The sequence below is a fragment of the Hemitrygon akajei genome, chromosome 6 (assembly GCF_048418815.1).
Source record: "Hemitrygon akajei chromosome 6, sHemAka1.3, whole genome shotgun sequence".
In the NCBI taxonomy this organism is placed as follows: domain Eukaryota; kingdom Metazoa; phylum Chordata; class Chondrichthyes; order Myliobatiformes; family Dasyatidae; genus Hemitrygon; species Hemitrygon akajei.
The window spans coordinates 18,842,945-18,867,770 of NC_133129.1; the positions used below are offsets into that span (position 1 = coordinate 18,842,945).

The following is a 24,826-nucleotide window of genomic DNA, read 5'->3' on the forward strand; positions in this document are numbered from 1 at the left end:
AAAATGAGGCACAAGGGATTCTGTAGATGTGGTAAATCCAGAGTAACACACAGAAAATGCTGGAGGAACTTAGCACGTCAGGAAGCATCTATGCAGGGGAAGAAGCAGTCAATGTTTCGGGCCAGACCCTTCTTCAGAAGGGCGAAGGATGAAAAGATAAAAACAACTCATTTGTCCAACTTCTCCTTATGCTCTCTAATCCAGGCTGCACCCTGGTGAACCTGTTCTGCACCCTCTCTAGACCCTCGACACCCTCAACATGGGGTGACCAGAACTGTGTGCAATGCTCCAAGTGTAGTCTGACCCAAGTTTAATACAGCTGAAACATAGGACCATAGGCAACAAGAGCAGACCGGGCCATTCGGCCCATTGACTCTGCTGCACGTTCATCCATGTCTGATTTAGTTTCGAGAGTTTCCGACTTGCCGTAGAGCAATGGGTGTTTCTGGTCCAGCAAGTCCGTGCTATCCAATTACACCCGTGTGACCAATTGACCTACTAACCAGTAGGTCTTTGAGATGTGGGAGGAAAGGAGAGCACTTGGAGGAAACCCACACGGTCACAGTGAGACAATACAAATTCCATACAGACAACTGTGGGAATTGAACCCAGGTCGCTGGCTCTGTAACAGCGTAACACTAACCGCTGTACTACTGTAGCAACTCAAAATTTTAGAAGGATCAATTATCCCTCTTCACTCCATTCTCCTGCCTTCTGCACGTAACCTTTGATGCCTTTAAAAGTCAAAAACTTATCAACCTCTGCTTTAAATACACCCAATGACGGCCTCCACAAACATCTGTGGCAATAAATTCCACAGATTCAACCCCTTCTGGCTAAAGACATCCCTCCTCATCTCCATTCTAAAGGTACGTCCCTCTAAGCTGAAGCTGTGCCCTGTGGAGTAACACACAGGAAATGCTGGAGGAATTCAGCAGATCAGGCATCAACTACTGAGAGGAACGTACAGTCATCGATTTGGGCTGGAAAGGACGGGGCCAGTCCACAATATGGTTGAAGGATTTTTGGATCATTAGGACCTGTTCTGGGACAGGTATGACCTGTACAAAAAGGATGGGTTGCACTTGAATCTGAGGAGGACCAATATCCTGGCGGGGAAGTTTGCTCAGGCTTTTGGAGAGGGTTTAAATGAGATTTGCAGGGGGTGGTAACCAAAGTGAAGCGGCAGAGGATGGGGAGGTTGGAGCACAAGTAGAGACAGTAGTGAGTTTGTGAGGAAGGATGGGCAGATGTTAGAGCAAAGATGCACTCAGCCTTTTGGTTTGAGATGTGTCTATTTTCATGCAAGGAGTATCATAAACAAGGCCGATTAACTTAGAGCGTGGATCAGTACATTGATGTTGTGGCCATTACAGAGACTTGGATGTCTCAGGAATAGGAATGGCTGCTGAGTATGCCAGGCTTCAGATGTTTCAAAAAGAACAGAGAGGGAGGCAAAAGAGGTGGGGGCATGACATTGCTAATTAGGGATAGTGTCATGGCTGCAGAAAAGGAGGAAGTCATGGAGGGATGGTCTACTGAGTTAGTGTGGGTGGAGGTCACAAACAGAAAGGGGCAATAACTCTACTGAGTGTTTTTATAGACCCTGCAATAGTAACATGGATACCGAGGAGCAGATAGGGAGACAGATTATTTTATTAATAGGGTTATTGTGATTGGTGATTTTAACTTTCCTACTATTGACTGGAATCTCCCTAGAGAGAGGGGTTTAATGGGGTGGAGTTTGTTAGGTGTGTTCAGGAAGGCTTTCTGACACAATATGTAGATACGCCAACGAGAGGAGAGGCTGTACTCGATCTGGTATTGGGAAATGAACCTGGTCAGGTGTCAGATCTCTCTGTGGGAGAGCATTTTGGAGGTAATGAGCACAACTCTGTCTTCTTCACCATAGCGCTGGAGAGGGATAGGAGCAGACAATTTGGGAAAACACGTAATTGGGGTCGGGGGAAATATGATGCTGTTAGGCAGTGTGATGAATCCCTAGGTTTATCTTGTCGTGGACTGTCATTTTAAGAGAGAGTGCCTGAGTGACGTCAGCCGCCAGCTTTCTCGGCTCCTGTTTGATTCTTACTAAGAGAGAGAGAGAGGCGGAACTATTTGACTCTGCAGTTTGTTTTGATTTAAGCAAGGACACTCACTCACACACAGTCAGTCGCAGTTGGAGTCGGACAAGGGAAGGAAGCCAGTGACTAAGGGGTCACTGGTTGGAACTTCCGAGTGTCCACAAGGGTGGGTTGAGCATTGACCCAGCACGTTGATAAGTGGCTATCACGTTGTGTGATTGGGAGCAACCTTGTGGAATCTACCTATGTGTTAACCCTTGCCTGGGTGGTAGTTCCCTTTGAAGACGGTACCCCTGTGATAAGCTACTATTGGTGATAATTTGTAAGTGGATTTGGAACAACGACGGATAAAACCTACACTGATTGTTACCCTGTTTTACCACCATGGAACATGTGGAATATGACATAAATGCCCTCTCTCGACATTCAGCTTGGATTACAAATCTCTCTCTCACATCATTTAATCTGTGGATGAACTGAACTTTCATACCTCACCATCTCACGATTTTAAGCCTGGTGCCCCGCCCCTCCCCCGAGCTCAATAGTTTGGGAGTTATATTTACACATATGGATACTCATAACACTGTTAACTTTTGATTATTCTTGTTTACATTGCTATATTAAATAGATACTAATAAAGATAGTGGTTTCAACATCAAAACCAGACTCCAGGTGTGGACTATTGCTGCTCATTTAAACCATTACGGGTACGTAACAGGCAGGAATTTAGGAGCATAAATTGGGAGCAGATGTTGTCAGGGAAATGCACGGCCAAAATGTGGCAAATGTTCAGGGAACATTTGCATGGAGTTCTGCATAGGTATGTTCCATTGAGGCAGGGAAAGGTTGGTAGGGTTAAAGAACCATGGTGTACAAAAGATGTAGAAAATCTAGTTAAGAAGAAAAGTTTACAAAAGGTTCGAGAAACTAGGTACTGTTAGATCTCTAGAAAATTACAAGGTTGCTAGGAAGGAGCTTAAAAATGGAATTAGGAGAACCAGAATGAGAAGACCTTGGTGATCAGGATTAAGGAAAGCATTGTACAAGTATGTGAAGAGCACGAGGATGAGCCGTGTGAGAATAGGACTCATTAGGTGCGATGGTGGAAACCTGTGCACGGAGAGAGAATGACAAACCCCCGAAACCCTGACTCGACCCCAGCCTGTAACGCTCTATATTTCAATAAGAGTCTGAGGTGAATTGGTTTGTCACCAAAGACACTGGCAAATTTCTACAGATATACCTGGAGAGCGTTCTAACTGTCTGCATCACCGTCTGGTCTGGTGGGGCCACTGCTCAGGGTCAGAAAGACCAGCAGAAAGTTATAAACTCAGTCAGCTCCATCGTGAGCACTGGTGTCCCCAGCACCCAGGACACCTTCAAAATGCAATGCCTCAAAAAGGCGGCATCCATCATTACGGACCCAGCACCCAGGACATGCCCTCTTCTCATTGCCACCATCAGGGAGGAGGAACAGAAGCTTGAAGACACACACTCACCGATTCAGGAACAGCTTCTTCCCCTCCGCCATCAGATTTCTGAATGGTCAATGAATCCATGAGCTCTTCCTCAGAATTTTTTCACTCTTTTTGCCCAACTTGTTTATTTCCTTTCCTTATTTTATATGCACTGACTGTAATTTATAGATTTTATTATTATACATTGCCTTGAACTGCTGCCGCAAAACAACAAATTTCATGACATACGCCAGTGATGCTATCTCGTTGTCTATTCTATTGTTTCTGTATTAAATCTGATTCTGATTCTGACATAACCCCCACTCCGGACTCTACAGCACCAGACCGCAGCGTGTAGCCCATTCCTGAGGATCCATTATTGCACATATAAACCCCCCAGCCTGGACCCTCCTATGGATCACAGCCTGTTCCCAGTCCTGGCTATCCATTACTGATCATTTAGTTGTCAGGCCCTGCTGGTGTATCTGGAAGATCGCTGAAAGCCTGCGTCGATCAACTGTTGGGACAGATGAAGGATATTTTTAATCCCTCACTGCTGCTGTCAGAGGCCCCACCTGCTTCAAAAGGGTAACATCATACCGGTGCCCAGGCAGAGCAGGGTGAGCTGCCTTAACGACCATCACCCAGTGGCACTCACATCTACTGCCATGAAATGCCTCGAGAGGTTGGTCTTGGCTGGAATCCACTCCTGCCTCAGGAAGAGCCTGGGCCCATGGCAATTTGCCCGTCACCACAACAGGTCTACAGTGGATGCAATCTCACTGGCTTCTCACGTGGCCTTGGCTCACCCGGACAACAGCAAAACCTTTGCACTGCTTATCGAATTGAATTTTTATATATATTTAATGTAAATAATAGTTTTTATTTTATGCTTTGCACTGTACAGCTGTGGCAAAACAACAAATTTCACGACAGATGCCGGTGATATTAAACCTGATTCTGATTCCCCTCCCCCATGTCAGGGCCCAGTCTGTAACCCACTTCCCTGGTTTGATGGTCGTCAGGCCCACTGACATCTGAAGATCCACTCGTGACAGTAGTGAAACTCCAGGTCTGTTTCCCAGATTTTCACCCACTTTCCCCACCTTCCCCACTCTTGACCCGGTTCCACCTGCCAGACGCATCTCCCCCAGTGGGTCCCATTCTCATCTCAGAGTATCAGGCTGGAGAGTGAGCCCTTGGTGTCCCTCCCTCAAACAACTGATTACAATCACCTCTCTCCATCTGAATCTCTTTTCCTTCCCTCTTCTCCATCTTCCACCACTTACCACATCTCCCATCTCCCTACCCAGCACAACCTGCCCTTAAACTCACACCCCACCTCAATCACCTGATACTCCTGTCCCACCCTCCTCAATCTATCAATCACCTCAGAATCCTGTCCCACCCCTCTTCTATCACCTCTGAGTCCTCTCTCACCCCTCAACAGTCCATCAATCACCTCAGACTACGGTCTCACCCTCCTCAATCCATCTATCCCCTCAGACTCCTGTCTCACCTCCCCTTTCCCTCTGGCCATTCAACACTCCTCTATCAGTCCCGATGCAAACCAAAACTTCAACATCCTTTCACACCCACAGATGCAGCTCGACCGGCTGAATTCCTTCAGCAGGTTGTTCGTTGTTCAAATATTGACCTCTCTCTCTCTCTCTCACACACACACACACACTCAATTTCTCACTCACTCTCTCTCTATCACTGCCTCTCTCTCTCCCTCCTCTCTCATTCACTATCTCTCTCTCTATCTCACTCTCACTCATTCACTACATCTCTCTATCTCACTATCTCTCTGACTCTCTCATTCACTCACTCACTCTCTCTCTCTCTCTGCAGAGTTTTCGATCTCTGGTTGGTCAATGTCCGGCGCTGATGTGGTCTCTGCGGTGAAAGGAGCCTCCGCTGTGTTACCGTGTACTTTCACCCACCCACCTCCTGATGTCGCCCTGAGCGGTTCCGTGATCTGGAACAAGACAGAATCAGGTGCTACAAAACCGGTGTTTAAGTGCACATATCCCGGTTCCGGCCCCTCCTGGTGCGATACAACGACACAGGAGGCTGGAGGAGGGCGGTTCGGATTCGTGGGGAACCTCAGTCGGAGAGATGCCTCGATAATGGTGGAGCGTCTGAACCGGAGTGACGATGGTCGGTATCGGTGCCGGGTGGAGCTCAATGTTGGCAACTTTCAAACGGTGGTTCTAACAGATCTGTCTGTGAGAGGTGAGGACCGATGTTTAAGCATTGAGTTGTAAATCTACACTAATCATTTCACATTTTATCTCCCTGAAAACTCATTTTATTCATAATTTGCAAGTACATTTTGCAGGATAATCATGTCAAATAGATGTGATTGTCATGTGCACTAGCACATAGAACACTACAGCACCGTACAGGCCCTTCAGCCCACAATGTTGTGCTGACCCTTAAACCTGCTCCAAGATCAATCTAGCCCCCTTGCCTCCCACATACCCCTCCATTTCTACAACATCCGTGTACCTGTCTCAGAGTCTCTCTCTCTCTCTCTCTCTCCCTCTCCCTCCCTCCCTCTCACTCCGCTCCCCTCCTCCCTCTCCCTCTCCCCCTCCCTCTCTCTCCCTTTCCCCTCCCCCTCTCCCCCTCTCCCTCCCCCTCTCCCCCTCTCCCTCCCCCTCTCCCTCTCCCCCTCTCCCTCTCCCTCTCCCTCTCCCTCTCGCTCTCCCCCTCTCCCTCTCCCCCTCTCCCTCTCCCTCTCCCTCTCCCTCTCCCCCTCTCCCTCTCCCTCTCCCTCTCCCCCTCCCCCTCCCCCTCTCCCCCTCTCCCTCTCCCCCTCTCCCTCTCCCTCTCCCTCTCCCTCTCCCCTCTCCCTCTCCCTCTCCCTCCCCCTCTCCCCCTCTCCCCTCCCCCTCCCCCCGGTCCGTGACGCTGCTGCCATTTCAGTCAGCAATGAAGGGCCTCCATCTCTGGCAGCATTCAGGGCTTCTTTCATCGTGTCAGTAGCTTCCTCTCGGTTTTCACTGCTGTCAGTCATACAATTCCCGAGTGGGACTCAGGAATACCGTCACACTCAGATGTCGAAGGATTCTCCATTGCTGTTTCCATAACAACATTGTTTTACCCGTCAGGGTTGTTACCCTGAGCTGAACCCCCGAACCTGGAGGATCAGTGATCTTCTCTTACAGAGAATATAGAAACAGAAATCTACAGCACATTACAGGCCATTCGGCCCACAATGCTGTGCTGACCATGTAACCTACTCTAGAGAGATTACCTCAGGGCTCTTGAACTCAGTCCCACAGCTGATGAATGCCAGTCCACCATACACCTTCTTAACACCACTGTCAACCTGTGCAGCAGCTTTGAGTGTCCTATGGACAGAGTCCCCAAGATCCAGCTCATCCTCCACACTGCCACCAGTCTTACCATTCATATATTCTGTATTCAAATTTGACCTACCAGAATGAATCATTTCACACTTATCTGGGTTGAACTCCATCTGTTCTACACACCCTCCACTCTCTGTGTAATGAACCTGCCTCTGACCTCTGACATCCCCCGAATACTTTCCAGGAAAAGTCTCTGGCTGTCTGCTCGATTATGCCTCTTATCATCTTGTTCACCTCTATCAAGTCACCTCTCATCTTTCTTCACTCCCAAGAGAAAGTCTCCAGCTCGCTCAACCTTTCCTCATTAAACATCCTCTCTGGTCCAGGCAGCATCCTGGTAGATCTCCTCTACATCCTCTCGAAAGCTTCCTCATCCTTCCTATAATGAGGTGAGTGGAACTGAACTTTCTGCTGCTGCAGGTTCGATTTTCATTGCACGTCTGCCTACGTGTCTGCACAGGTGCAGTGAAAATCCAGTTGCCGCAGCAACACAGGCACAGAGCGTTGCATCAGAAAAGCAGCAATCAAGGTCAAGTTTATTGCCATCTGACTGTACACAGATACAGAACGTCAAGGGTGGTAATCTCGGGATTGCTGCCTGTGCCACGAGACAGAGAGGGTAGGAACAGGAAGTTATGGCAGATGAATGCGTGGCTGAAGAGTTGGTGCAGGGGGCAGGGGTTCAGATTTCTGGATCATTGGGATCTCTTCTGGGGAAGGTCTGACCTGTACAAAAAGGACAGGCTTCACCTGAACTGGAAAGGGAGCAATATCCTGGCGGGCAGGTTTGCTGGAGCTGTTGGGGAGGGTTTAAACTAGTTTGGCAGGGGGGTGGGAATCAGAATGTGAGTGCAGAGATTAGGGTAGAAGGACAAGGGCATGATGCTATGTGTTCTGAGTTGGTGAGGAAGGACAGGCAGGGGACAAAACATAAGTGTAGCCAGTTAGGGGGGTTGAAATGTGTCTATTTCAATGCTAGGAGTATTAGGAATAAAGGGGATGAACTTCGAGCATGGATCAGTATGTGGAACTACGATGTTGTGGCCGTTACTGAAACTTGGCTGGAGGAAGGGCAGGATTGGCTGATGCAGGTACCAGGGTTTAGGTGTTTTAAAAGGAACAGGATGGGAGGTAGAAAGGGGGGGTGAGTAGCATTACTGGTCAGGGGTAGTATCACGGCTATAGAAAGGGAGGACGCTGCAGAAGGAGTGTCCAAGGAGTCAGTGTGGGTGGAAGTCAGAAATAGGAAGGGATCAATCACTGTGCTGGGAGTAGTCTACAGGCCCCCAAATAGCCCTCGGGACACCGAGGAGCAGATAAGCAGGCAGATTTTAGAATGGTGCACAAAATACAGGGTTGTAGTTATGGGTGATTTCAACTTCTCTCATATTGACTGGCATCTCCTGACTGCAAGGGAGATAGATGGGACTGAATTTGTCAGGTGTGTTCAAGAAGGATTCCTGACACAGTAAGTGGACCGGCTGATGAGAGGAGAGGCCATACTGGATCTGGTTCTGGGTAATGAACCTGGTCAGGTGACAGACCTCTTGGTGGGGGAACATTTTGGTGAGAGTGACCACAACTCCCTTAGCTTCAGCATAGCTACGGAAAAGGATAAAAACAGACAAAATGGGAAAGTGCTTAACTGGGGAAGGGCTAACAATGAAGGGATGATGCAGGAACTAGCGAGAGTAAATTGGAAACAGATGTTCAGGAGTAAAAGCACAGAAGTAATGTGGGAGAAGTTTAGGGACCACTTGTGCTGGGTTCAGGATAGATTTGTCTCACTGAGGCAAGGAAAAAATGGTAGGAAAAGGGAACCGTGGCTGACGAAACACGTGAGGCAACTCGTCCAGAGGAAGAAGGAAGCATATGTTAGATATAAGAAGCAGGAAGCAGGAGGGGCTCATGAGAAATATAGGGTAGCCAGGAAGGAGCTTAAGAAAGGACTTAGGAGAGCTCGAAGGGGACATGAGAAGGCCTAGGCATGTAGGATTAAGGAGAACCCCAAGACGTTCTATGCGTATGTGAAGAACAGAAGGATGACAAGAATGAAGGTGGGGCCACTAAAGGATAAAGAGGGCAAAATGTGCCTGGTGGTGGAGGAGGTTGGGGAGGTCCTAAATGAATACTTTGCTTCAGTATTAACAAGTGAAAAGGACCTTGATCAGGGTGAGGTCGAAATAGAGCAGGTCTGTGTGCTGGACAATGTGGAGATTAAGGAAGAAGTATTGGATCTTCTTAAAAACATCAAAATTGATAAGTCCCCAGGACCGGACGTGATATACCCCAGGTTGCTGTGGGAGGTGAGAGAAGAAATCACTGGAACAGTAGTTATGATCTTTGAATTCTCTTTGGCTGCAGGGGAGGTGCCGGAGGATTGGAGAATGGCAAATGTAGCTCCCCTTGTTTAAAAATGTTAATAGGGAGAATCCTGTGAACTAGAGACTGGTGGGTCTTACGTCGGTGCTCTGAAAACTATTGGAAAGGATTCTTAAGGATAGGATCTGTGAGCATTTGGAGAAGTACAGTCTACTCAAGGATAGTCAACATGGCTTTGTGAAGGGAAGGTCGTGCCTCATGAGCCTGACTGAGTTTTTTGAAGAGGTAACAAAAGAAATTGATGAGGGTAGGGCAGTAGATGTGGTCTACATGGAATTTAGCAAAGCATTTGACAAGGTCCCTCACAAGAGACTCATCCAGAAAGTCATGAGGCATGGAATCAATGGAACCTTGGCTGCTTGGATAAAAAATTGGCTTACAGGAAGAAAGCAGAGGGTAGTAGTGGAAGGAAAGTATTCTGCCTGGAGGTCGGTGACTAGTGGAGTGCCACAAGGATCTATCCTGAGATCCCTGCTCTTTAAGTATAACTGAGAATGCATGTAGTTTGCAGCACAGGTAAACAGTAAACAGCTCAGTGCACTATCTTTGTAGAAAGCAGGGTTCACTGTAGAATTCCTTCTCAAACACACCAGCTCAGGTTGTAGAACACTTTCAGTGTAGTAAGTATTGATCAGTATTATTACTCTGTATTGATTAGTGTTGTTACAGTATAGTGACTAGTGTTGTTATACAATACTGACTGGTGTTGCTTCATTGTGGTGATTGTGTTGTCATACTGTACTGATTAGTGTTGTTATACTGCAGTGACTAGTGTTTTTACACTGTACTGAGTAGTGTTATAATTCTGTAGTGACTAATGCTATGACACTGTTATGCCTAGTGTTGTTATGCTGTTGTGACTAGAGATGTTACTCTGTAGTGAGTAGTGTTATTACACTTTAGTGAATAGAGTGGTCACACTACAGTGAGTAGTGTTGTTACAATGTAGTGACTGATGTTCTTACACTAGTGGTATAACAACATTAGTGGTTAATGTTGTTATACTTCAGTCATTAGCATTATTGCACAGTAGTGACTAGTGTTGTTACACTGTACTGATTAGTGTTGTTACACTGTAGTGATTAGTATTGTTGAACTGTACTGACTAGAGTTGTCACACTGTACTGATTGGTGTTATACTGTACTGATCGGTGTTGTTACACTGTACTGATTGGTGTTGCTGCAGTGTATTGATATGTGTTGTTTCACTGTAATGGCTGTTACATTGTACTGATCGGTGTTGTTATACTGTACTGATCTGTGTTGTTACACTCCACTGATTAGTGTTGGTGTCAGTTGGTTCAACAACTGAATGGTTGAAGGGAATTAGCTGTTCCTGAACGTGGTGGTGTGAGATTTACGCTTCTCTGCCTCCAGTCCGATGGGGCTGTTTTATATTCGAAAGAGTTTTCCTAGTTTGAATGGTTTGCAATCAGTGAGACACATGTGGGGGTCTTTCCATTCTGGTGGTCACTGAGGGGAGTATTTATTGTTTTGTTGGCTGGAAATTTTGTCAGTGGTTAAACCTGTTTGGTGGGGGTTAACTGATATATTCAGGCACCTGTCCTTCCCTCAGCTCCCGGCGAGAGTGTTCCAGTGCTGAACGGGACTGAAGGAGCTTCGGCCACGTTACCCTGTGTGTTCACACGGCCTCCGCAGAACCTCACCGCACACACGGTGACGTGGATGAGGAAGGATCCCTACCGACACATCGTCACATTCAGGCACCAAGGAAATGGATCGTGGGCAGCGGAAAACGGAGTGACTCGGTACGAGCTCGTCGAGGACCCAGAGCTGGGAAATGCCTGGATCAGGATAAAGCAGCTGAGAGTGGAGGACAGTCACAGCTACCTGTGTCTGGCTGAGTTCAGGAAAAGCAATCATGATTACTCATCCTATGGAAACCACGTCAAACCCCCATTTATCCATGTGATCCAGAGTGAGATCCGGCTGCAGGTCAGACCAGGTAAGAAACCATTGACACATTCTGCTGGGCATGGGGAGGGTTTTAGGGGTGGGTGGGGTGAAGCCTGCTACCATTATCCTTTCTCTAATCAACCCCCACCCCCATGTTTATCTGTCTGTCACCGAGTGAGATCTGACTGTAGATCAGACCCGGAAAAGAACCCGTCGCCACATTCAAGTTCAAGTTTAATTGTCAATCAGCCACACGTGCATACAGCAAAACAAAACAGCGTTCCTCCAGGGACAAGGTGTAAAGCAGAGTAGCAACAGCACACAGTACACATCGTTATGATCGCAGAAAAGCATACAGTCACAAAAAGACATAATATAGCCCAAGTTCCTGAGTGGTCTGGCTTGGAGCTGGATGGTAGATTGGATATTGTCCTGGTCCAGCTTGTCTCTCACTAAGTGAACACTGGGGGGCAGCACTGGGCAAAAGAGGAAGGCAGCACCCATGGGAGGGGCCTGTCCCCAACCCACGACGGACTCCAGCACGTCCACAGAGGCCTCTGCTCTCTCCCACACCATCTCGGCATCTTCTGCAGTGTTCAGGGATGGGTCGGAACCTCCAGCACCCATTGCATTATGTGTCCAGTCTCCGGGGATGAATGTTATATCGGCCACTCCCAGCCTCAGCTGGTGATGAGTTCCATTTCCCCACCACATCTCCATCTCAGACGGTCCCTCATACAGGGTGGCCCCCAGACCTTCAATGGGCCCCCTGGCGGGGCCTTGCCTGATCCTGGGAGGAATGAGTGGAGTTCTAACGGAGGATCAGGAAGCTTCCCAGAGACGACACACACTCAGGTCAAGTCAATTCAAGTTTATTGTCATTTTGACCATAGACTGCTGGTACAGTACACAGTACAAATCAACTTTCCTCCAGGACCCTGGTGCTACATGAAACAACACAAAACTACACTAGACTATGTGAAACAGCACAAGGCTACACTAGGCTACATAAAAACTGTACTAGACTACAGACCTGCACAGGACTACATAAAGTGCACAAAACAGTGCAGGGCAGTACAATAATTAATAAACAAGACAATAGGCACAGTAGAGGACAAATTACAATATAATAATAAATGATGTAGATATCAGTCTAGACTAGTGGTCACCAACCTTTTTAAACCCAAGATCGACCCTACTAAATCGGTTAGTCACATGCATGCACATCGAGCAGAAAAGACCGGAAATAAAACCCCGCAACCCAGAAGTCCAAATAATGTGTGTACACCAGGGGTCACCACCGTTTTTTGCACCACGGACCGGTTTAACATCGACGATATTCTTGTGGACCAGCCGACGGATGGGGGGGGTGGGGGTGTTAATCACGACCGGAATACAGCGATACTCGAAGCCGGTTCCTTATGTCCAGTCTATTCCGCAATTTAGTTTCCTTGGCTCTCAGCACTTAGCTTCTGTCCCACTTGCTCACGTTTTTTCCGCTGAAAAACCTCAACCGGTTTGTCTCTAAGTACAGGGTACTTGGACTCAGGGTACCGAAGCAGTTTTGAAGCAGCTTCATTGCCTCATTAGACAGCCTCTGGGCCCGAACTCCAGCCTCCCACCCGCCCGCCGCCAGACGCCTTGGCCAGGTGTGGCTGGTCGTGGGTGGGGTGAGAGGACAAGGTGAGGGCCGGAGGTCCCCGTGCCGGGGCCGCGGCGGTCGCAGTCCGGAGAGAGTGACCGACCGAGCGAGGAGTGTGACAGGCCTGCTCCCGCCCCCCTAGTAGGATCTATCGGCCGACAAAGGGATGTCTTGACGGATGACTTTCAGTAGATCGCAGTGCGGTAGCTGCTCTGCTACTTACGAAACCCTGAGCCCGAATTAGGTCATCTGCGAATATTTTAGCACCGGGTTCCCCACGAACATTTGGTGTGCTAAGCAAGTTTAGAAGCAGCTCCCATCTATCCGTGCTCCAGGCCAGTAGCAACGGCACTTCCCACCGGCCACGCGAGGCCAATCAGTGATCCCTGGCGCGAGGGTATCTCTGCGTTTAGGCGACTGACGACCTCGCGTACGTTCAAGTTCAACAGTGGGCGTGACAGGGAATGAGGAAAGGTGCAGCTGATCCATATCGTTTCTTCACGGCCCGGTGGTTGGGGACCACTGAAGTACACTGTGTAGTGTGTGGCGGGGGAGCTACACACATGCGCACTGGGCAGAAAGAACAGAACTAAAACCCCGCAACCCCGTAACAATCTCTCAACAGTATTTGTGTATTTATTTTTCTTTTTTTTTGGGATCTACTGGGAAGATCTCAAAGATCGACCAGTCGATCGCGATCGATGGGTTAGCAACCACCAGTCTAGACTCTGGGTATTGAGGAGTCTGATCAGTTGGGGAAAGAAACTGTTGCACAGTCTGTTCGTGAGAACCCGAATGGTTCGGTACCTTTTGCCAGATCGCAGGAGGGAGAAGACTTCGTGCGAGGGGTGTGTGGGGTTCTTCACAATGCTGTTAGCTTTGTGGGTGCAGCACGTGGTGTAAATGTCTGTAATGCAGGAAGAGAGACCCCAATGATCTTCTCAGCTGACTTCACCATCTGCTGCAGGGTCTTGCGATCCGAGATGGTGCAATTTCCAAACCAGGCAGTGATGCAGCTGCTCAGGACGCTCTCGATACAACCCCTGTAGAATGTGGTGAGGATGGAGGGTGGGAGATGCAGTTTTCTCAGCCTTCGCAGAAAGTAGAGACGCTGCTGGGCTTTCTTGGCTATGGAGCTGGTGTTGGGGGACCAGGTGAGATTCTCCGCCAGGTGAACACCAAGAAATTTGGTGCTCTTAACAATCTCAACGGAAGAGCTTGAAGTTTCAGGAAGAGCTTCCTTTCTGTTGTCAGATTTCTGAATGGACAATCAGAAGAATGTCCTTTTTTTCCCTTTTTTCCCCTTTTTTCCCCTCTTTTTGTTCTACATAATTTAAAATTATACATATAGATATATATTTCTTATTGTAAAGAAACAAAGAAAAGGGCCCATTCTCCTGAAACAGTCGAATTTGCAAACATTGGACCCCACTGATAAGGTCGATCATCCACCATTGACCTCCTCTGATCGTCACTGACCTTCGGACCCTCACTCCAACTCCATTCCATCCGGTGGTCTACCTTCTCTCTCCATTCACGTCTTCTCTCCTCATCTCTCCCCAGCAAAAGTCTCTGAATTCCCGGCTCCCAGACACACAAGAAAGAACAACATCCCTCTCATTCACAAACATGCCCCATTATCTCTAGTCATAACCCAAACATTGCTGCTCCAGAGAAACCATTACCTCAGCGGTGGAACATCACAGAGAAGCCATTACATTAGCAGTGAAACCGTACAGCGTGTTACAGTAATTTATAGTCTTTTTATTAATACGTATTGCAATGTATTATCGTGTGGCGGGGTGGAGATGTGTCTCTACCTAAGGGGGTGTAAGATGCTCCTTCCCTCCGCGAGCCTGCAGGTCACCCTTGCCCACGGTGTAGCACCTGCTTAGCCCCCCCACCCCTCCTTCCAGCCCAGAATCAGGGTGATGTGAAGCCATGGGAACAGATGGTGGATGTTCGTATAAGCAGCTGGTGCAGATCACAAGTCCTGGTTATACACATGACAAGATAGGCCAAAGCCAGCATGGTTTCCTGAAAGGAAAATCCTGCCTGACAAAACTACTGCAATTCCTTGAGGAAATTACAAGCGGGGTAGATAAAGGAGATGCAGTAGATGTGGTGTACTTGGATTTCCAAAAGGCCTTTGACAAGGTGTCACACATGAGGCTGCTTAGCAAGATAAGAGCCCATGGAATTACAGGGGAGTTACTAGCATGGGTGGAACATTGACTGGTCGGCAGAAAATAGAGAGTGAGAGTGTGAGTCGAGTAAGGGGCACTGCCACCCGGCTGTAATCCCTGATGAAACGACGATAGAAGTTTGCAAACCCAAGTTTGCTTGAGCGTCGTGGGTCTTGGCCACTCCGCCACCGCCCGGATCTTTTCGGGATCCACTCTCACTCGTCCGCTCTCGATGATGTACCCTAAGAAGCTGACTGAGGGGACATGAAACTCTCACTTCTCAGCTTTAACGATACTTTGTTCTCCCAAAGCCTCTGCAGAACCTGACAGACATGGTGGGTGTGTTTCTAAAGACGGTGGGAGAAGATTAAGATGTCATCCAAATAAACAAACACAAAACGGTTAATAAAGTCTCTAAGGACATTGTTTATCAGGGCTTGGAAAATGGCCGGGGCATTGGTGAGGCCGAATGGCATGACCAGGTATTCGTAGTGACAAAGAGGGGTGTTAAATGCTGGTTTCCACTCATCTCCCTCCTTTATTCTGACCAGATGGTAGGCACTTCGTAGGTCCAACTTGGAGAAGATGGTGGCTCCGTGAAGTGGTTGGAAAGCAGAGTTGATAAGGGGCAGTGGATACTTGTTCTTTATAGTTATGCTGTTTAGGCCTCGGTAGTCAATGCAGGGGCACAGTGAACCGCCTTTCGTCCACACAAAGAAGAAACCTGCGCCAACAGGGGAGGATGAGGGTCGGGTTATGCCTGCTGTGAGAGATTCATTTAGGTAAGCCTCCATTGCTTCCTCTCTGGCCGGGACAGGTTATACAGCCGACTGGTAGGTAGAGGGGCACTGGGGAGAAGGTCAATAGTGCAATCGTAAGGTTGGAGTGGAGGCAGGGAAAAGGGCCCGTTATTTACTAAACACTTGTCCCAGATCGTAATACTCTGCTGGAACCTTGGATAAGTCAGGGGTTTCAGAAGCAGACAAGTTTGCGGTGACTTTCACAGGAGAAAGGGCCGACTGTAGACAAGTGGAGTGACAGAACGGACTCCAGCTGACTATCTTCCAGGTGGACCAGTCGATGTGGGGATTATGGCAGCTTAACCAGGGTACCCAAGAACAATAGGAGCGTGAGGAGAGGAAATTAGGTTAAATTGTCCCTGTTCCCGATGGTTCCCAGAGAGAGTAAGGGACAGGGGATGGTGTGCAGTGTGTGACTTGGGCCAGTAGTCTACCATCCAGTGCCTGGGCTTCCAGAGGGATACTCAACAGCTCCGGAGGAATTCCAGCCCGGGAAGATATGTTTCCATCCAAAAGGTTTCCCTCAGCGCCAGAGTCCACTGGAGCGGACAGAGTTCACTATCTTTCACCATGTCGCTGAGGCCATTCGGAAATACCCCTTGGAGTGCCTCATCATTCCACCCCGAGTTCCACCCGCTAATGTCCAGAATTCCACGGAATATTCGGCAACACTGCGTGAGCCCTGACAGAAGTAAGTAGACACTTAGCAACAGCTTTACCACGGACGGGGAGGTCAAAGATCTTTCTCATTTCTGTGATAAATGTGGGGAATGAAGAGCAGATATCCGGCTGTTTGTCCCAAACAGCTGTAGCCCCCGCTAAGGCACTTTCCCGCAACAACCCCATGATATAAGTTATCTTTGACTTGTCTGATCAAACACCAAAGAGCATTGCAGAAGGAAGGCCCGGCACTTCCCCAAATCCCCAGCGGAGTGTTCTGGTTCAGGTACGTGAGGCTCTCTTGGCGTGGGTGTTGCTGACACGTAGGGGTTGCCACTACAGACTGGCTGGGTTGGTTAGACAGAGTTCCAGGAGTGGATGGGGTAAAATGAGTGGATACTCGGTCCACCTGGTCACCAATCTTCTTTACATTCACAGACAGGGAACGGAGGTTCTCCATGACCTCCCGGAGAAGTTGATCGTGCAGACCCAGCAGGGAGCCCTGGCTAGCGAGGGTTTGTTACAGGGTATTCATATCCACTGGGTCCATTGTGGCCAGATCGTTCTGTTGCAATGGAACGTGGCGAATGAGGAGAACCCAAGTGCAGGACACAGGCATGGGCGACAATCTTTGCATCATCAATGGGGACGGGAGAGGTTCTGGAGGATTGGAGGGTCACGGATGTTGTTCCTTTATTCAAGAAGGGGAGTAGAGATAGCCCAGGAAATTATAGACCAGTGAGTCTTACCTCAGTTGTTGGAAAGCTGATAGAAAAGATCCTGAGAGGAAGGTTTTATGAAAATTTGGAGGTATAACATGATTAGGAGTAGTTGGCATGGCTTTGTCAAAGGCCGGTCGCGCCTTATGAGCCTGATTGAATTTTTTGAGGATGTGACTAAACGCATTGATGTAGGGAGAGCCGTAGATGTAGTGTATATGGATTTCAGCAAGGCATTTGATAAGGTACCCCATGCAAGGCTTATTGAGAAAGTAAGGAGGCATGGGATCCAAGTGGACATTGCTTTGTGAATGGAGAACTGGCTTGCCCACAGAAGGCAAAGAGTGGTTCTAGACAGGTCATAATCTGCATGGAGGTCGGTGACGAGTGGTGTGCCTCAGAAATCTGTTCTGCGACCCTTACTCTTCGTGATTTTTATAAATGACCTGGATGAGGAAGTGGAGGGATGGGTTAGTAAATTTGTTCATGACACAAGGTTAGGTGTGTTGTGGATAGTGTGGAGGGCTGTCAGAGGTTCCAGCAGGACATCGATAAAATGCAAGACTGGGCTGAGAAGTGGCTGATGGAGTTCAACCCAGATAAGTGTGAAGTGGTTCATTTTGGTAGGTCAAATATAATGGCAGAATATAGTATTAATGGTAAGACTCTTGGCAGTGTGGAGGATCAGAGGGATCTTGGGGTCTGAGTCCATAGGAAGCTCAAAGCAGCTGCGCAGGTTGACTCTGTGCTTGAGAAGGTGTACGATGTATTGGCCTTCATCAATCGTGGAATTCAATTTCGGAGCCAAGAGGTAATGTTGCAGCTATATAGGACCCTGGTCAGACCCCACTCTGAGTACTGTACTCAGTTCTGATTGCCTCACTACAGGAAGGATGTGGAAGCCATAGAAAGGGTGCAGAGGAGATTTACAAGGATGTTGCCTGGATTGGGGAGCATGCCTTATGAGAATAGGTTGAGTGAACTCGGCCTTTTCTCCTTGGAGTGACGGAGGATGAGAGGTGACCTGATTGAGGTGTATAAGATAATGAGAGGCATTGATCGTGTGGATCATCAGAGGCTGTTTCCCGGGGCTGAAATGGTTGCCACAAGCGGACACAAGTTTACGGTGCTGGGAGGTAGGTACAGAGGAGATGTCAGGGGTAAGTTTTTTATTCAGAGAGTGGTGAGCGTATGGAATGGGCTGCCAGCAACAGTGGTGGAGGTGGATACGATAGGGTCTTTTAAGAGACTTTTAGATAGGTACATGGAGCTTAGTTGAACAGTGGGCTGTGGGTAAGCCTAGTAATTTCTGAGGTAGCGACATGTTCAGCACAACTTTGTGGGCCGAAGGGCCTGTATTGTACTGTAGGTTTTCTATTGAGTTAGGATGCAGACGCGGACGTGAACGTTAGACAGCAAACAGGAGGAACATTGACACGGAGCCTAGACACTGAGACTTGACTCAGAGAGACAGAGTCTCACAGGTAAACCTTCAAACTGGAGCTGAACTTAGAACAAATGGTTCTAAGCGGTCGGGAAACATCAGTTATCAGACAGGAAAAAGACCAACGATCTGGCAACTGGGGTTTGTAACACCAGGGTTCTTATACTGCAGGTCCTGATGGAAAATAGGTGTGTCGTCATCAAAGAAAATTAGAAGCAATTGGGAAATTAACGGTCAGAACCATGGCACAATCAAAGGAAATTATAGGATACTAGGGAATAAACGATCAGGACCGTGACAATTCTAGGACAAGTACCACAACTTCAGGATTGAAGGATGTTCATTTAGAACAGAGATGTGGAGAAATTACTTTAGTCAGAGGGTGATAAATCTGTGGAATTTGTTGCCACGAGCGGCTGTGGAAGCCAAGTCACAGGGTGTATTTAAGGCAGAGATAGATAGGTTGTTGATTAGCCAGGGAATCAAAGGGTATGGGGAGAAGGCAGGGGAGTGGGGATGACTGGAAGAATTGAATCAGCCCATGAATGAATGGCAGAACAGACTCGATGGGCTGAAAGGCCTACTTCTGCTCCTATATCCTATGGTCCTCTGGACCACTGACACCAGGCAGGCAATCTCTGAAATGCACTGATAATGGCTGCCGTCACCCATCTTGCTGCCTGGCCTGCTGAGTTCCTCCAGCATTTTGTGTGTGTTCATCATGGTTAAGAGACTGTGATTGCCCACATCACACAACACAGCACATACCGATGATGATGATTGCAATGTACTGCTGCACAAAACACAAGCCGGTGAAATTATCCTAATCCCGATTGTGATTCTGCAGAATGTCAGGGGGAGGAGGCAGACAGGACACGATTACAGGGCTCAACCTGTCACATTGATCAAGACAGAAGCCAGCCCCCTCCATGGATTCTGTCTACACTTCTCACCGTCTCTGTGAAACAGACTGCAAAATCAGAGACCCTCCCATCCACCCTGGACATTCTCTCTTTGGCCCTCTCCCACTGGGCAGAAGGTACAACAGCCTGGATGCACGGACCACCAGGCTGAAGGACAGCTTTTATCCTACAGTTATAACTACAGAGTGGTCCCCCAGTACGATAAGATGGACTCTCCACCTCATTATTTATTTGTTTATTCATTTAGAGATACAGCACGGAACAGGCCCTTCCGACCCAACGAGCCACACCACCCAGAAACTCACCTATTGAACCCACGGCGATTTACAATGACCAATTAACCGACGAGCCGGTCCATCCTTAGACTGTGGGAGGAAACTGGAGTACCCAGAGGACACAACCTCAGGATAGAACAACGTCCCTTTAGAACAGAGTTGTGGGGAAATTATTTAGCCAGACGGTGGTGAATCTGAGGAATTCGTTGCCACAGATGACAGTGAAGGTCAAATCTTGGTCTTTAAGTGGATGTTGAGAACTTCTTGATTAGAAAGGACATCAAATTTTATGGGAGATGGCTGTAGAATGGAGTTGAGAAGAATAACAGATAGACAGATATACTTTATTGATCCCAAGCGAAATTGGGTTTTGTTATAGCTGCACCAACCAAGAATAGTGTAGAAATATAGCAATATAAAACCATAAATAATTCAATAATAATAAGTTAATCATGCCAAGTGGAAATAAGTCCAGGACCAGCCTATTGGCTCAGGGTGTCTGACACTCCGAGGGAGTTGTAAAGTTTGATGGCCACAGGCAGGAATGACTTCCTATGACGCTCAGTGTTACATCTCGGTGGAATGAGTCTCTGGCTGAATGTACTCCTGTGCCTAACCAGTACATTATGGAGTGGATGGGAGTCATTTTCCAAGATGGCATGCAACTTGGAAAGCATCCCCTTTTCAGACATCACCATCAGAGAGTCCAGTTCCACCCCCACAACATCACTGGCCTTACGAATGAGTTTGTTGATTCTGTTGGTGTCTGCTACCCTCAGCCTGCTGCCCCAGCACACAACAGCAAACATGATAACAAACTGGACATGATGGAATGGCCCAGACCTGCTCCTGTACCTTATGATCTATGGGCTTACTACAGGTTAAAACTTTTTGTTCAAATGTTTAATTCTTGTTACTCTGATCTCTGCATTCTTATTAATACCCTTTTTTTTATTCCTTCACACACAAGTTATCAGCTGTAGCTTCTTCAGTAAAAATCTGCTAAATGATAAATTCATCTACACACCTACAGTTTTTAATCAGTCTACATTATTGGTCTCTCCCCCTTTGCCTGAGTCTGGATTGACCTCTCTCACTTTCACTTCAGGGACAGGCGCTTCTGAAACCGTGCTGATGTTGTGTATCCCACTCGGACTGAAAACTCTCGCCCTTTTAGTGATGGGCGCCGTTCTCTACGGTGACAAACTCAGGTACTGTATGTACTAATGCTGAAGGCTCTTGCCGTGACGTGACTGAAATCCGATTCACTCAGACAGTCGGGGGACGTTGGGAACTGGCTCAAACACTTGAGGCGTCCCAGTCAGTACTTGTCGTTTGCTGTTTGTGGAAGCACCGTAGAAAATACTCGTTGCATCATAGGAGTGACTCCTGCAGAAGAGTTTGTAGACTATTTAGCATTTTGAGATACCTTTCGGATTAAACGTACTCGCTAAACAGCCACTAAATGATAGACAAATGTATGGATGTGTAGGAGCAAACGAGAGAAAACCTGCAGATAGTGTAAATTAAAGCGACACACACAAAATGCTGGAGGAACTCAGCAGGCCAGGCAGCATCTATGGAAAAAGTACAGTCGACGTTTCGGGCAGAGACCCTTCGGCAGAACTAGAAGAAAGGGTTAGAGCATCTGGCACCCCTTGTTAGAAAGAATGTGCGCTCTTCCCATGTGCGCGTCGGTTTCCCCGGGTGCTCTGGCTTCCTCCCACGGTCCAAAAATGTTCCGGTTATCAGATTAATTGTTCATTGTGAACCGTCCTGTGATTAGGCTGGAATTACATCCCTGAGTTTCTGGGTGTCACGACTCGGTGGGCCGTTGTATCTGTAAATAACAAAATGATAAATAATAGATTGAGCTTAGAGAAGGCTGACAGGTTGGCATAACATCGAGGGCCGAAGGGCCTGTACTGTGCTGGAATGTTCTACATTCTAATTACAAATCTAATGTTGATGTGCACAAAAGGACACTCTGGAACCCAGAAGAAACAACAATACGGGAAAGTTTCGACTCTAGCCATTCCACGTGCACTGGGATCAGGTAGTGTAGTCAACCCAGGGTGAATCTGGTCTCTTGGTCTACACAAGACTCGTCCATGAGGCGAAATCCCTCAGAGATTTAGCTCTTGACTGAATCTCTGCAGCCATCTCCCTTAACAATAATCCAGTTTAAACTGTAGTGTATCAACTTCAAACATATTAACACTGAAAAGTATTCAAATGATTTCCATGTCTCTAATATCATTGATAATCAGGTTCCTCCTTAAATTACAGCCTCGATCTGTTACTGTCCCCAACACGTTTCATTTACTTAGTTCCTATGATTTTTGTATCCATTTCCCTCTCTTCCAGATTCATCCTAAGAAATCTGATATTCAAATACCTGTATCCTAGAAACTGAATCACAGACAGGATTAAATTCACTCTGCCATTCATAGAGGATTTTCCTTTAGAACGGATATTCTGAGGGATTTCCTGAGCCAGAGGATGCTGAATCTGTGGAATTTACAGCCATAAATGCCTGTGGGAATACTTAAAACAGAGATTGTTGGGTTCCTGAATAGTAAGGGTGTCAAAGATGATGGGATGAGGACTGGAGAACAGGGTTGTTAGGGATAATAAATCAACCACGATGGGATAGCAGAGCAGAATAGAAGAGCTGAATGCTGAAAGTCTGATGCTATTTCATATGCTCACGGTCTGAATCTAAGTACCATACTACTTTATCAATATTATCCTATAGCCTAATACCATCTTCCTGTCAACAACACGACCTATATTGTTACGTCATCATAAAGTTTCCAACTGAATAACTGAATCAATGTTTGGGCTCATCTCCAGTTTTGTTGTCAAACACTGATACCAACGACAAAATTTATTCTGTGGGAAATCCCATTCATATCTCAATCCAAATCCCTTCAAAGGTTATAAGTGAATTGGGGAGAGGGAGTCGGATGTGGTGTCATTGCATGATCTAGATTCGTGTTAACCATTTCGTTCTGTCTACAGAAAGCGACAAGACTGATCCACCGCAGGAGACTGAGAAGACTGGTTTTCCAACCACAAGGTGCAGACGCAACGAGATCCAACGAGAACACCATGTTCCACGTGAAGAAATGTTATCTGTTTTTAATTGACCTCCTCCTACATTGACTCTACAACCTGTTGCACAATTCTGGGCTGAACATGCCAAATATGTAGAACCAGAGAAAGATCGTAGATAGAGGCCTAATTAAGGCGGCGGTAAACATCGCACAGACAGCAATCACTATTGGACTTAGGACAGTGAGTGGGGCGTGTGGCCAATTGGTTAAGGCTTTGGGCTAGCGATCTGAAGGTCATTGGTTCGAGCCCCAGCCGAGGCAGCATGCAACACACTTAACCCCACACTGCTCCTGCACGTTTATAGCCCAGTGGCAGCGGTTGGTGTAGTATGGACAGGAGAAGACAATGAGTAGGTGTGAGGTCAACCTGCACTGGTCATCTTTTCTGAGTCTCAATTTGGAAATTATCTTTGAGGGAACCTTAAACAAGGTTTCCCAAGTCATTTTGCTCCTCTGTATTTTTTTGTATTTACTCTGTATTTTCTCCCCATTTTAAAAAATAGTTAACCTTTCATTTATTCTGTCAATGTGCATGACCATACACTTACCGACAATGCATTCCATCTCCACTTCTTTCCCCATTCTCCTAATCTGTCTGGGTCCTTCTGTAGTTGCTCCACTTCCTCAAACCCACCTTGCCTTCCACGTAACTTCGTATCATCTGCAAAGTCTGCATCAAAGCCAACAATTCTATCATCCAAATCATTAACATATAACGTACAAAGAATCGGTCCCAACACAGGCCCTGTGCAACATCATGAGTTACCAGAAAAAGCTCCCTTCATGCAACACACAAGATGCGAGAGGATCTCAGTGGGCTAGGCAGCATCTAAGGAAAAGAGTAAGCAGTCGATGTTTCGGGCCGGGACCCTTCATACCCTGATCTCTTTTATCCATGTTAGGATATTCGATGTAATACCATGGGCGAGTAGTTTGTAACGCAGCTCCGTGTGTGGCATCTTGTCAAAGGACTTCCAAAAATCCAAGTACACAAGATGAACCAATTTTCCGTTGTCTATCCTGCTTATTCTTTCTTCAAAAAAATTCAAATATACTTGTCAGGCAAGATTTTACCTTGAGGAAACTATGCTGACTACATGCTATGCTATCATGTGGCCTCTAAATTCCTTTCTTCTGCCTCTTCCCCTTTTTGAAGAGTGGAGTGACATTTGCAATTTTCCAGTCTTCCGGAACCATTCCAGAACCTGGTGTTTCTTGAGAGATCGTTACTAATGACTCAAAGATCTCTTCAGCCACCCCTTTCAAAACTCTGGTGTGTACACCATGTGGTTCAGATGACTTTTCTACCTTCAGACCTTTCGGTTCTCAAGAACCTTCTCATTAACAATGGTAACTTCACACACTTCATGAGCCCTGAAACCTGGAACTTCCGCCATGTGTTAGTGTCTTCCAGCATCATTTTCCAGTGGTCCGAGATCCACTCCTACTTCTCTTTTACACTTTTCATATCTGAAGAAACGTTTGGTACCATTGAAAGCTTCCATAGCCTAAGGCAGAGATTTTTGCTGGAAATCCGAACACGACAGATGCAGGAAGTGAGAAATATGTTTCTTTTTTTATATTGTCAAGCATCCAGTCAAATTTCTTATGAGTGACTTATACAACTGGCCACTTTACTAGGTACACCTGCTCGTTAATCCAATGACCTAATCAACAAATCATATGGCAGTAACTAAATGCAAAAGGGCATGCAGATGTGGTCAAGAATTTCAGCTATTTTTCAGAGCACATATCAGAATGGGGAAGACATGAGATTTGAGTGACTTTGGCCATGGATTGTTTGAAATCTTGTCGAATTTCACGTTTGTTCTGCCTCT

The 24,826-nt window shown here is 47.1% G+C and overlaps 2 protein-coding genes across 3 annotated transcripts in view; both read left to right on the plus strand.

Annotated features, from left to right (window-relative positions):
- The window catches only part of LOC140728888 (uncharacterized), a 491,623-nt gene that overhangs the window by 348,404 nt on the left and 118,393 nt on the right, over positions 1-24,826 (plus strand). The gene's annotated exons all lie outside the window — the stretch shown is intronic.
- LOC140728889 (uncharacterized) lies at positions 5,399-24,359 on the plus strand. The gene is made up of 4 exons (XM_073047966.1): positions 5,399-5,779; positions 10,880-11,269; positions 20,978-21,080; positions 22,894-24,359. Exons 1-4 carry the CDS (start codon positions 5,419-5,421, stop codon positions 22,907-22,909), a joined length of 870 nt encoding a protein of 289 aa, XP_072904067.1. The 5' UTR covers positions 5,399-5,418; the 3' UTR covers positions 22,910-24,359.